The sequence below is a fragment of the Tupaia chinensis genome, unplaced genomic scaffold, assembly GCF_000334495.1.
Source record: "Tupaia chinensis unplaced genomic scaffold, TupChi_1.0 Scaffold143603_1, whole genome shotgun sequence".
Lineage (NCBI taxonomy): Eukaryota > Metazoa > Chordata > Mammalia > Scandentia > Tupaiidae > Tupaia > Tupaia belangeri.
In genome coordinates this window covers 4968-18828 of record NW_006203449.1, presented here as the reverse complement: position 1 = coordinate 18828, position 13861 = coordinate 4968, and the positions used below count along the sequence as shown (strand labels likewise).

At 37.1% G+C, this 13861-nt stretch overlaps 1 protein-coding gene across 1 annotated transcript in view; it reads right to left on the bottom strand.

Annotated features, from left to right (window-relative positions):
• Window positions 1-12598, bottom strand: part of LOC102471814 (testis-expressed basic protein 1-like) — a 22463-nt gene extending 9865 nt beyond the window's left edge. Inside the window, exons 1-7 of the mRNA XM_006164354.1 lie at window positions 12373-12598; window positions 11252-11338; window positions 9946-9978; window positions 9124-9156; window positions 6781-6810; window positions 912-932; window positions 327-347 (exon numbers count right to left, since the gene is read on the bottom strand). Of these exons, the coding sequence (XP_006164416.1) occupies window positions 327-347; window positions 912-932; window positions 6781-6810; window positions 9124-9156; window positions 9946-9978; window positions 11252-11338; window positions 12373-12385 (238 nt within the window). The 5' untranslated portion in view covers window positions 12386-12598. The remainder of the gene's footprint in view (window positions 1-326; window positions 348-911; window positions 933-6780; window positions 6811-9123; window positions 9157-9945; window positions 9979-11251; window positions 11339-12372) is intronic.
• Window positions 12599-13861: the final 1263 nt, after the last annotated feature.

The following is a 13861-nucleotide window of genomic DNA, read 5'->3' as shown; positions in this document are numbered from 1 at the left end:
ATTAAGTAACTCTGCAGTAATCAGAATGTTACCCAACTGTATATTATTTACTTTTTGTAAATACTGGTGAACAGTGGTCAATAAATAGTTTTGTATTTCTTGGAAAAAGGAAATGGAGTCAAAAGAGATTTCAACATTTTCTGTAATGGGAGAAATACAACACAATGTTTTTAGTTGTCACATCTAGGATGTGCATATACAGGAGTTAATTATTTTTGCATTTTATTTTAAATATGTTTTTAAAAGAAGGTAAAAGTAAATATAGAAACAACAGGATTTGCAAACCAGATGACAGTACAATTGAAAGACTATCATAAAACACTTACCTAGGGAGTTGGCTGACGGTGCTAAAACACACACACACACACACACACACACACACACAGAAGAACATGAATCATCAGAATTTGGATCAGTAACCTTTGCATATCAGCTTCAGTCATTGCCACCTGCTTCTTCTGGGGGCTGAAGGCCAGGCCCAAGGAGACATCACCGATTGGTGATGGGTACTGGAGACCACGACCATCAGCTGTTACTTATCCTTTCGATCTTTGACAAGAGTCTTAACTTTTTTAGGAGACAGATGTTATTTCTATAACATTTATACTTTTTTTCCTAGTCTTCCCTTCCTTCCCTTTTCTTCTCTTTTCTTTTCTTCTCCCACTCCCCTTTATCTTGATTACCTTCCTTTTCTGTCATTTATAATTTCCTCTACTTTATTTCTTCTTTCTTCCCAGTCATTTTGGAAACGTGTTTGTTACTAACAGACCATTCTCAAACAGCACTACGAGACTATCTGTTGCTTAGTATTCATATAACAGATAGGGTTTTTCTTTCCTTCATCCATTTCCAATCCAGAGAAATGTTACCAGTGGAAAGCAAAATTTTGTTAGAAACAAGAGAATACTTACTGTAACATACTTTGGATCCCTCTGAAAATACAAACAAGATAAAGAAAAATCAGTTTGAATGTTCTATTTCTATAGTTTAAGTATTATTATGGAGGATATCTCAAGCATCATCCTCAAATATTCCAGAAGTCAAAAAAACGAAAGCAAAATCTGCTGTCTTAATTTATGAGTTAAATGATATAAAAAAGCAGGCAAAGGTTAATTAAGGTAAGTATATGTAGTGAGAAAAATAATAAGCTATACATGGTAATATTAAAATACAAGAATATATTAGTTACGAAGTAATTTTGAGTCGGAATAAGGAATGGTAAAATATAAAGTTATCTGATTGATAATTGAAGTTCAATGAAATATAGCAAATTATAATGAATACATATGCATGTATTTATTATGATTACATTCTGTGATCTAGAAACAGACCAAGAAAATGACATCAAACGCTACTCGTGTTGTCATTGTTGTTTTCATAAAAGTGTAAAAATATATGTTAATGCTGATACTCTGTAGTTGATCTAAGTCATGTTGTATGGCAGTATCATTTGATATTTTACCAAAGCGTAGTTAAAGATCTACCCAGAAATGCAAAGACAACACACAAACACACACACACACACACACACACACACACACATTTTATGTCTCTTTTCTTAAAATGAGTTTCAAGCTTCACTGTGATGAGAATTAAGTCCAAAACATATACAACGTTCTGTGTCTTACACTGTGTTACTCATTTCTTATGATCCTATGTGGATTTTAAAAAGAAAATACCATTTTGATGCAGATCACTTTCATGTGCTACATTGACAGTTGCTATAAAAATTAATATTAAGAAAGAATTCAATTAATTTAGAAAATTTTGAATTATAGCAACTTTAATATGTATGTGATATGTTTAAATTCAAGTAAACTTTAAGTATTAAATTTCATGTACCTAAACTAACATAATGACCTTACCTAATATTTTGATGCCAGAGGATTTATATAGTTTCAAGTTGACCAAAAAATGTATATTTTTATCTCTAGAATAATGGAAGGAATACTAGTAGAGCTTGGGGACTTAGAAACATAGGATCATTGCGATTTATAGAGTCATCTTAGAGGTGACTAAGCTAGAGAAATAGTCATTTGGTTTTCTGAATTTTAAATTATGACTTATTTAGACAATAATAAAATGTTTGCTAATTAAAGTTTTACCCTAAAATCCAAGGGGAGTCAAGAATAGGAATATACTAAGATTATAGACTGTACACTAAAGATTCATAATTAGGATTTTTTTTTTTTTTGTTTTGAGATTTTTGCTATAGGGCATGTACACTTGCCAGAGAGACAGAGACAGAAAGTGAGAAGTCACTCTCCAGGGTGGATGGCCACTCTGCAATCCCTTCTCCTTCATTCTCCTCTTGGAATCTTGGGCGTGCATGCATATGTGCCTGGCATGAGTTTTAAGTGCTGGGTCCAGGATTCAAATTACAGTTGACTACATGGGCGTCCAGTGACCTAAACATTACACTATCTGCTGATCCCAGAAAATAACTTTATACAAAATTTAGAGTCAGACTTCTGTGTTTATATCCAGATTGAGTTAGTTGCAAGCACCGTGGCCTTGGGCAAGTCAGTAATATTTTTCATGCATGGGTCTCTCTTCTGTACATTAGGGATAATGATGTATCATAAATTAATGATCTTATTCAAAAACTACTTATTAAGGATCTCCCTGACTGTGGTTAGTAGAAGGCAAGAGGAGAAGCAAGAAAGTCAGTTAGGAAGCGGTTGTAATAGTCCAGGCGGGAGATGTTGGTGCTTGAATGTGATGGTGGTGAAAAATGGTCAGAGTGGAATAAAATTTGCAAGTATCATTGATAAGTTTTGCTGGGGAACTAGATGAAGAAGGCATGAAAAAAGAAGTTAAAGATGAGTCTAAGGAAGATGGTCCCATCAATTAGGCAACTACAGCTGTCAGTAAATTGCGTAGAAGGGATCAGGACCTATTTTGCATCTCTATATATTTTAAATTTGATTTTATTATTTTTATTTTTTTACATTCAATTACAGTATTTCTTTACAACATTGAAAATGAATTTTCCCTGGGACCAGCAGTGGCGTGGTGGTTCAGGTGCTGGTCTCCCACATAGCTAATAGTGGTTTGAACTTGGTGGCTTGAAACTCATGCTGGGTACATGGGCCAGTGTGCCCAAAATCACAAGAGGAGAATGGATTGCATAGTGGCCATCCCCCCTGGGGGATGATTTCTCACTTTCTGTCTCTCTGGAGAACACACACACCCTATAGCAAAAATGTCTTCAAAAAAATAAAAAGAAAATGAATTTTCCCAGCATGAATACCCTGCATGTTAGTCTGGTGAAGGAGTTGGATATGTTATAAATGAAATGCCTTTTATATATTTTCAGGACCACTGTATTATGATTATACAGGTTTTTTTTGTGGAAAAATCAGAGCATAAATAAATAAAATAGGAAAAAACAGAAAAGATCAACAGTATGATTTGACTTTAAAAAAATCTCATTTAAAATCTCATTTTAAAATTTAGATCTATTATTTTATTTATTTACTTATTTTATTTTAACCAGAGAGGGACAGAGTGAGGGACAGAGAGAAAGAATGTGAGAATACAAGCTGCTAGGTCCGGGACCAGGACTTGAGCTGTGGTCAGCCATGGGGGAATCCAGTGCCCTTAACCACCATACCACCTGCTGCCCCCAACAGTTGTCTTTTGACAAAATAAATGAAATGTATAAGCTTTCAGCTAGAGTAAGAAAAAAGAGAGAACTCAAATCAATAGAATCGGAAATGGAAGAGAAGGTATCACTCATACCAGAAAAAAACAAAGAACCATAAGCAACTACTAAGAGCAATTATAAACCAACAAATTATATAACCTAAAAGGAAGAGATAAATTTCTAGATGCTCACAGCCTACCAAGGCTGAATCAAGAAAACACAGATAATCTGAATAAATGTATATTGTTAAAGACATTTAAGGGACACAGAAATGGAGGATTGTCTGTCGATGATGTGTATGATAATATATTTAACTGGACTGGTGTGCAGTATATTCATGCTGAGAAAATACAAGCTGTGGTGATGTACAGTGATTGAATGTATAAAATAAATAAAAAGAGATTAAATCAACAAACAAAAAAGTCTCCCATCAGAGAAAAGTCCAGGACTTTTTTAGTAAATTCACAGGTGAATCTACTAAACATTAATTTTTAAATAATATAAGCAAAGTTAAAAAAAATAATTCTTAAAAAAAAAAAAAAAAATTGAAGAGGAGGGACACTTCCAAACCATTTTGACCAGGTCAGTGTTATCCTAATACCAAAACCAAATAAGACTTCAAGAATATAAAATTACAAGTAAGCTTCCCTGACTAGCAAGATGCAAAAATCCTCAACTAAATTCAATAATTTATTCATGTACCATGATCAACTGGGATATATCCCTGGGTTGAAAGGATTTGTGCCAGGTATGACATGCATAAATCAAGAGATATAATTAAAAATAAAAGGAATAAAATGACCATTTCAATTGCTGTAAAAAATGTATTCACAAAGTTCAACATCTTTTCATGATGAAAACTCTCAACAATTGGTTATAGGAGTGCACCTCAACATACTAAAGGGCATATAAACAACCTACAACTCCCATCATTTTCAAAGATGAAAAACTGGAAGGTTTTCTTGGGAACACTATTCTAGTTTATTTATCCATTGATAGACACTTAAGTTGTTCCCATATCTTGGCTATTGTGAATAATTCTTCGGTGAACGTGAGAGTGTGAATATCTTTTTAAGATAATGACTTGATTCATTTGGATATATGCCCAGAAATGGAATTATTGAATCATATCATATTTTACTTTTTATAATAAATTTTTAAAAAATGTTATTGTCAGGAGGTATGTGTACTTTCCAGAGAGACAGAGAGAGAGAGAAAGGTAGAGAGAGAGAGAGAGAGGCACCCCACATACTGCTTTCATTTTCCATTCACATGGAATGTCTTTTTCTCTTCCCTTTTATTCTGTATATTTCTTTCTTTCTTAAAATTCGCCAGAAGATGTGCATTATTGCTAGAGAGAGAGGGAGTGAGAAAGCACACTTCATGGGGAATGGTCATGCTCCCGTCCCTTCTCCTCTTCTCCTTCCTTTTGGGATTTTGGGCATCCATATATATGGGTCCAGTGTACTTCTCAAATCACTAGGTCAAGCCTTAAACAGCTGATTTCAGACTGGTCACTTGTTATCTAACCACTCCAACCAACACACCATGGGCTGGTCCTACATGTGCTCTAAACTCTGAAGTGAGTCTCTTTCAGACAGCATATGGAGTTGAATATTGATTTTTGAAAATCCAGTAGACCACTTTCTGTTTTTTTCATTTGATGTTTTAATCCCTTTACACTTAAGGTAATTATTTCTTAACTGTTTTCTGGTTGTTTCGAAAATCTCTGTTTCTTCCTGTTATTGTCTTTGTCTTTGAGATTTGATGATTTTTTGGTAGTGGTATGTTTTAGTTTCTTTGTTTTTCTGTTTTCTTTATCCTCTGTAGGTTTGACTTTGTGGTTACCATAGGATTATACAAAACATCATATGTCAATAATTTCAACACTATTTTAAACCGTAACAACCTAACTTTGCATATAAAAACTCTATACTTTGACCTTCTCCCCCCTTATTTTATACTTCTGATGTCATTTTTACATCTTTTGATATCATATATTCATTACGAATATTGTAGCCATAGTTATTTTAATACTTTTGCACACTAATGCACATTGTGTTCACGCTGAGAAAAACCATGTTGTACACTTTAAAGATGCACAATGACTAAATTTAGATAAAAATGATTATCATAAAAAGTTCATAAAAATGTATAGTATGAAAAAGCTAAATGGATTTCAAAACTTTTAATTTTATTTATACATTTATTTATTTAATATTTTGAGATTAATTTCACATTTTTTCAGAAAGTCCCTATCATGATGAATACAATATTTTTTCAACAGAGAACTTTACATGTTTTAGGTCTGTTAAGTGTTTTTCCCTTTGCATCTCACACCCACCCTCTACCACCCATCTCTACTATCCACTCCCCTCCCTTACAGTCTCTGGCATTTACATTTATCTTTACTAGTGTATCTTCAGATCTTTCCATTTCTGCCATACAGTGCAGATATTCAGTACAAATTGAGTGGGGAAATACAATGTGTATCTTTTAAAGTTCTGCTCACTTTGCTCAACATTAAGTCTTCTATAGTTATCCATTCTGAATCATAGAGTGTCATCGTATCTTATAGCTGAGCAATATTCCATAGAATATATGTGCCACAGATTTACACTTTAAATTTTAATTTAAAAATTTTTTTTCAGCCATAGGGCATGTGTGCTTGTTGGAGAGAGTGAGAAATCAGGCCTCAGGTACATGTGTGCTTGCTGGAGAGAGTGAGAAATCAGGCCCCAGATCGTATGGCCACACTGCATTCCTTTCTCCTCCATTCTCTCAGGATATTCAAGCTGCCTGGAATCATGAATTAAACTGCCATCAGTCTTATGGGATCTGGCTCCCTTATCACGAGGCCACAGGACAGGTGCAGAGGTCGAATATTTCCCCACATAGTCTACATACTACTTTGATTGTTTTGCCCTTTATCTCAGTAGGTTTTATAGTGTCTCATATTATGGTATAAAGAAGTATTGGTCTTCCTTTAATTTTATCATAACCCCTAAATATACTTACCTTGGTTATCATATGAAATGTCTAGAGGATTGCGGAAAAATATAAGATTCTTAACTTTTCATAAATAGGCTTCTGTATTAAATTCTTAGCAATCTACTATCTAATTTATTTACCACTTTCTGTTGAATATGAATGTTGGAGTCCTAAAAGAGAAAATGAAAACATAATGAGACACTTCCTTGACAAATATGTCTATGTTATCTTCTTATTAGATGAAATTTCTTTTGCTGCTTCTTTTTTTTAGATCTCTAGTCTTACGAAAAAGAAAAACAAAAAACAACACAATGGACTAATTTTACTAACAGATCATGAACAAATATGTTTCTCATTAGTTTAAAGCCAACCAACTGAGAGATTTGCTACTTTCCAGCTATCCCATTTTCTGTGGGTTCAATTTCAGAAAAGAATGAGAGGATGCCATGGCTCTCTGCTCCTTGCTCTTGTTTATGACAGAGGAATCCTAGAGGTAAGAGGGAAAGTAAGGGTCGAGAGTACAAGTGTGAGGCATGGGGGGGCAGGCAGAGTGAACTACCCTTCTCTTTTCTCCTTCAACTCTTGGAGATCTACATGCTTGTACTGAGTGTGCATGTGAGTGTGCGTGTGTGTGTGTGATTATTTCCATATCCATAACTTCAAAATTCTGTAGTTCTAGTTTAGTTGGTGAGCCTAGTATGGACAATTGTCTATCTATCTGTCTATGTGTGTATCATTTTGTTGTAGGGTTCATGCATTTCCTGGAGAGAGAGGAAGAGAGAGAAAAAGAGAGAGATTATTCTCCCCCCAGGGGGTGGGGGTTTGCCATTATAATCCCTTCTCCATTCACTTCTCAGGATTTGGGGCACTCATGCACACATGCCCAGCATGATTTTCAAGGGTCCAGGACTCTTAACTGTATAGTTGGCCACATGGAAAAATCAGTCACTTTAACCACATGCCTCCTGGCTCTCCCTATATAGACAATTTTAATAGTTTCCAATAAAAGGAGAGGCAACTCTAGTGACCCTTGATGAGTTCTGGAGAAGATAGGACAGAGAACAGAACCACATATATAGGCAACCCTGGTGAGTGATGTTTAGAGAGAACAGTGAGTTTGGGGTGTAAGAGTTAAGGTACATTGAAATTAGAGGTATGTATGTGTCCCTGAAAAAAAAAAAGAAAAAAAAAATAGACTGTGCCTTGAAGTTATTTTTATAACCATAAAGAAACTTTCTGGAGAAGGTTTATTTCAAAAAAGCTTTATCAGGAGCAGCAGTGGCGTAATGGCTGTGTTGCTGGACTCCCATGTAATAGACCGTGGTTCAAGTCCCGGGCCCAGTGGCTTAAGCTCTGTCTGGTGTGTGTGCTTCTGTGTCCAGGATTCTGTGAGGAGAAGGGATTATGATGTGGCCATCCCCCCCTGGGGGGTGATTTCTCACTTGCTGTTTCTCTGTTTCTCTCTTTCTTTTTGATATAGGAAAAAAAAAAGCTTTATCATTATTCCTCATTCATGTCAGATCACATGTCCTGATCTGGGGGACAGGTCATAATTTTATTATTAATAATAGCAAATATTGAAAATCATGATAAAATGACCTCCCTTTTTGTCGTAGCTCAGGTGGGAGGAGTATGATGTAAATATGTGAGTACTAGATTTACAATCACAAAATCCAACTCATTGCTTAGCTACGTGAACTTGAATAAGTCTCAATCTTTTTGAGCATAAATTTCATCTTTTGAAATGGGAATAGTAAGTTTTATTTACCTCTTACACTGTATACCTTTCAAAGAGTCATTTTACATATACTATTTCATTTAATCTTCATGACATGTGAATTATATAATTTACTTCTATTTTAAATATCCAGGAGATTGTTCTAGAGAGGTTCCTTAGCCTTTCTAAGATCTTGGAGAAAAGAGGTGCTGAACACGATTTTTTTTTTTAATTCTTTTTTTTTTTTTTTTGGAGAGGTTTTTGCCATAGGGCACATGCGCTCTCCAGAAAGACAGAGATAGAGACAGAAAATGAGAAATCACCCCCCAGGGAGAATGACCATCCAGGGGGGATGGCCACGCCGCAATCCCTTCTCCATTCTCCTCTCGGGATCTTGGGCACACACGCACATGAGTTTTAAGCCACTGTGTCCGGGACACGAACCACGGTCGACTATGTGGGAGTCCAGCGACATAGCCATTACGCTAACTGCTGGTTCCTGAACACGATTTTTTAAAATGGTCTTCGGAAGGGAAAATGTTAGCGTTTTCTGAAAAAAGTACACAATTCTTTGTGTGTGTGTGTGTGTGTGTGTGTGCACGCGCGTGTGTGCAGAGAGAGGGAGAGAGAGAAAGAGACTGATAGTCAATCAGATATGTCAGCAAAAGATGTGCTGACGTAAATCATGCTCAAAGAGAGATTAGTCACATGCTCTCTATAGAACACATTTCTCCACTGCTTCCCTAATTGTTCTTAATCTGTTTACCTTTTTCATCCTCATACTCCAGAAGTCCAGCACCTAGAGAAAAAAAGGAGAGAGCTCCACAATTTTGCCTCTTAATTATTAATCGTGCTTTATTTAAGACTCTGAAAGCTAATGTAAGTGTGCACTACAGATGCTGAATATCACATCACTTTGTAGGAGCTAAGGATTGTGCATAAGTGGAAGGAGGTGATGAGTGACTGTCAGTTACAGGTTCACAATATCAGCCAGGCCAAATGGCAATCATAAGGAGTTTCAAAGTAGCTGTCACCTCTCTGTACTCTAGCACTCAGCTCCTATTTGTACCCTCTTATCCTAGGGTATCCTTCTTAGGAACTTGGGCATCTCTCCAGACTTTGCCATGGAAAGTCTGCTTCACCCCTCCACATCTTGAACTTGGGACGCTTCTTCTCAATTGTAATCACCTTAGCTGTTCACTGTCATTATTCCTGGCGACATTAGATTCTTCTCTCCAGCCTTCACTACTGGACTTAGACTCTGCTAAATCATCTGCCCCAATCCTGAGGAGTCTGCTGTTTACATGGCATCTCAGGTGCTGCTCCCAGACCACAGGCAACATCTAAACGGACCCTCACAGTCATGTCGGCCTATCCCCCACTAACTCATTTTGTCCAATTCCGGTTTGCAATTTAGCTGCTCAGAAATTGCTGGTAGATTTCTCCCAGTAACTTAGGCATTCAGTTCAAGGTAGGGTGCACCAAGCCAGGTGCTGGGAAACACAATGGTAAACAGACAGATTTCGTTCCTGGCTTATGAAAATTCGATAATTCTATATATGTTGTTCTCATGGGGATAAGTACTTACTTTGTTCTGAACTGTATCTGGATACATACATTTCTGTGGAAAAAATAGGGAAAAAAATGTTTCTGATAGCTACTTATGAGAATGTTTCTTCCCAGACCCGTCTCTCCTTAATCTGCTGTGCTGCTTTGCTCCCAGGCTGGTCCTCCTGATGCATTACTGGTTCTCACGGCTTCTCATCGTTTCCAGCCTGTCTTATCCACTTGTCATCTATGCTACTTATTCTCTGAGGGCTCATAGACATTGAGGATGGGAAATAAGAGGGAGTATACAACTGATTAAAAGGGAATGGGAGAGATATTGAGGAAAATCCTGGAAAGGGAAATCTTATGGCATAGAAATAAGTCTTGGTTTTTTGACCCCAATCTCTCTTTCATTGATGAATACTACCCTGTGTCTTCTTAGTTCTTTCCATATAATACAAGATATTGATATATATTAGCATGTACTTGAGAAGCATACTGTCTTCTCACTTCTATTTTCCCCCCTCAAGTAATTTTCCCTTTTTGTTCAGATTTTCTTTTCCTTTTTTATTTCTTTTACATTCTTTCCTTTTATGAGAGCAAGTGAAAGTGAGTACATGGGAGGGAGAGGGAGGGAGATGAAAGAGAGAGAGAGTGAGTTTGATTCAGGTTGGGGCAGGAACTGCATCCAGGCCTCCTATGTGGCTTCAGTGCCCTCTCACTTGTGTCACTGTTGCTGGGTCTGGCAATTTCCTTTTATAGTATTTTTATTAATTTTGCTAAACTGTACCTGTGATTCTTTTCAGAGTAGTTGACATTATTGATAACATAAGCTTTGGGAGTTTAAAAGTTCATGGAACGGTCCAGCAGATCATGTAGTGGTTAAGGTGCTAGACTCCCACATGGTCAACCGTGGTTCGTGTCCTGAACCCAGTGGCTTTAAAATCATGCTGGGCACATATGTGTGCAGGAGTGCCTGAAATCCTGAGAGGAGAATGGAGGAGAAGGGACTGTGGCATGGCCATCCCCACAAGGAGAGGTGATTTTCACTTTCTCTCTCTTTATCTGTCTGTCTCCCTGTCTGTCTCCATGTGCCCTGTAGCAAAAATCTCTCCCTTAAAAAAATAATATAAAATAAAAATAAACAAATAAAGAAACAAAAGTAAAAGTGCTTGGGAAATTACTAATAAGTCACAGGTATTTTAGCTCATATGTTGAAACAGATTCTCAGGATACTGGCAAAAGTTTCTAGTTATTGTATTAGTAGAGATAACCTGAGACTGGATGTTAGCATCCCCCTTTGTGTCTCCCGCAGGGAATCTCCATTTTAACTTATCACTACTCACCATTTTGCTTGCGTCTTGTCCATCTTGTTAACAAAATCGCCAGAATGGCAAGTCCCAGTAGAGTCAAGATGATAGCCAAAGTTACTTCTGAAACAAAAATCTCACTTCAGGTCTGCTTGTTATTGAGGCCAGGTCATTATCAGAGACAACTTTTGGTCACCTCTTACTGTCTACTAGACCTTTTTTCCTTTCCCTTTTCTGCTACTTCACCTCTTTTATTCTTTTATATTACTCATCATACTGTCCCAATATCCTTTCCCCTATCCATTTTTTTAGCTTTTATCTTGATTATTTTGGTCTTTTACTAAGAACCTCAGATGCTGTGTATCCTTGTCTTAGAGTGGGTGATGTAACAGATTTCCTCCTCCGTAGAACTCCTTGTCCCAGCAGTTTAGAGTAAATCAGTGTCTGCCAAGATATTTTCTGGGGTATAAGAAAAAATATGAAAACTTCTACTTTTATGTAATTTTATCTCATACCTTTAAAATCTTTAGATATCTATTTTAAAATTTATTAGTACAGTTTGTACATTTATTATTATTTTTTTTTAACCACAAACTGAAAAAATTATTTAATTTTATTTATTCCTTCATTTATTTTAATTTGAACATAGACAGAGAGAGAGAGTAAGAGAAGGAAAGTGAGAAAGCAAGCCACCAGGTCCAGGACTTGAACCATGGTTGGCCATGTGGGAATATCCAACACCTTAACTACCATACCACCTGCTGGTCCCCAATTGTACATCTATAACATTTATAAATATACACATATATGGAATGCATGCTCAAAATTTTTTGAGTGGGTGAGTCATGAAATCATCTTAAGAGGCCCCAGACTGCAGGATTTGAACAAAGGTGGTTATATTCACAAAATCCACTGCAGAAGACACCCTTTATTTATTTATTATTAAACTCTAGAAATCAAAGGAGAAATCAGCACTATCACTCTGAAGCTGAGTTGACTGTTTCCCTCCAGGCCTGCAGAGGAGTCAACAGGAGTGAAAGAAAGGACATTGAATTTTCAAGGAAGCAGGCAGAGAGGTTAAAGCAGTTGTGTTAAAGTCCCTGACTCCTGAGCTAAGAGTCTAGGAAGTCCTAGAGAGGGAGGGGGTCAGTCCGTACCCAAGACCGCCATTTTCCAGGTATCTTCAGTAGGTTCCGTGTCATCTGGATTTCTTTGTCAGAGAAGCTTCAAAATAAAATGAACCACTCAAGCTCACTCTTTCTGAGTAGCATGAACTTGGGTGCCAGGGAAGGCCTTGTAGACAGAGATTATACAGGGTTGCTGCGGAATCGGGTGGCTCAGGTTGCTCAGACCTAAGCAACTTAAGGGAGTGTGACCTATGAAGGTTCTGGAATCTCTGTCATAACAAAGACTTGGAACTTCAGTGAGGCAAGAGTAAAGGAGGAGGAAGAACAAGAGACCAAGAAGACTTAAGACTATTTTGGGCGGACCTTGAACTTACATAGGAAACAGGAACAGAATTCACCCTATCTGGGCTTTCGAATAATTTCCAACTTCCCAGAGATATTTTGACACCAGAGATTGCGTCTCATTTATATTTTTAACTCGTCCTCCCTCCCCTTTCCCTCTTAATTTGTTTGAGGGCACATGTATTTGTCAGAGAAAGAGGGAAATGAGACCATTCCCCTGGGGGATGGTCATGTTGTAATCCCTTCTTCATTTCTCCTTTTGGGGTTTTGGACACACATGCACATGGCCACAGTGTGACTTTTAAGGTGTTGCATTTGGGACTCAAACCGCTCAGCTGGCCATGTGAAATCCAGCCGTCTTAACTACCATGACACTTGCTGGTCCTCTTATTAATACTTGAAGCAGAGTACCTTTCACAGAATAGGCATTTTATAAATATTTGATGATTAAAAATGATAGAAATGTCCGTATTTAAAAAGAGGGGCCTCGGGACTGGCAGGTGGCATGGAGGTTAAAAGTGCTGGACTCACAACCCACATGGTCGACACGGTTCAAGTCCTGGACCTGATGACTTGCCTTCTCACTTTCTCTTTCTCACTCTGTCCCTCTCTGGTCAAATTAAAATAAATAACATAACATAGAGTGAAATAAAATAATTCTTAAAAAAAAAAAAAAAAAGAGGGCTTGGAAGAAATGAAAGTGAACCAAAGAAGTCACACTGTTGGAATTAGCAAGAAGTCGTTTGTGGTGCTAAGAGGAGTGAGTCAGTGGAGAGGATTTTTAAGTTACTACGGAGACCAAGGAGAGCAATAAACCCTTTTTACTGAGTGTCTACAAGATCTATCGTAGTTACTTTACAAACACAAACTCATTTATCCCCCAATAACAGTCACAATGAAATAAAGATGGAGAGAGACTTTGGATGTCACCCAGCAAATGAATGGCAGCTTTTGACTCCAAAGCCCACACAATAGTCAGAAAGCCACATTGTGTCTCAGCCTTGGAGGCCATGACAGCATCTTCTAGGGTGGGTTTTCAGCCACTGCAAGAGGAGAGTAATGCCCTCTAGTTTTAGAATCCTCTATCTGCTAGATCTTGGGCAGCTCTGGACTACTTTGTTTTATAAAATTAATCATCCTGGCTAAAATTTTTATTTGACCAAATTGTGTGGTCAAA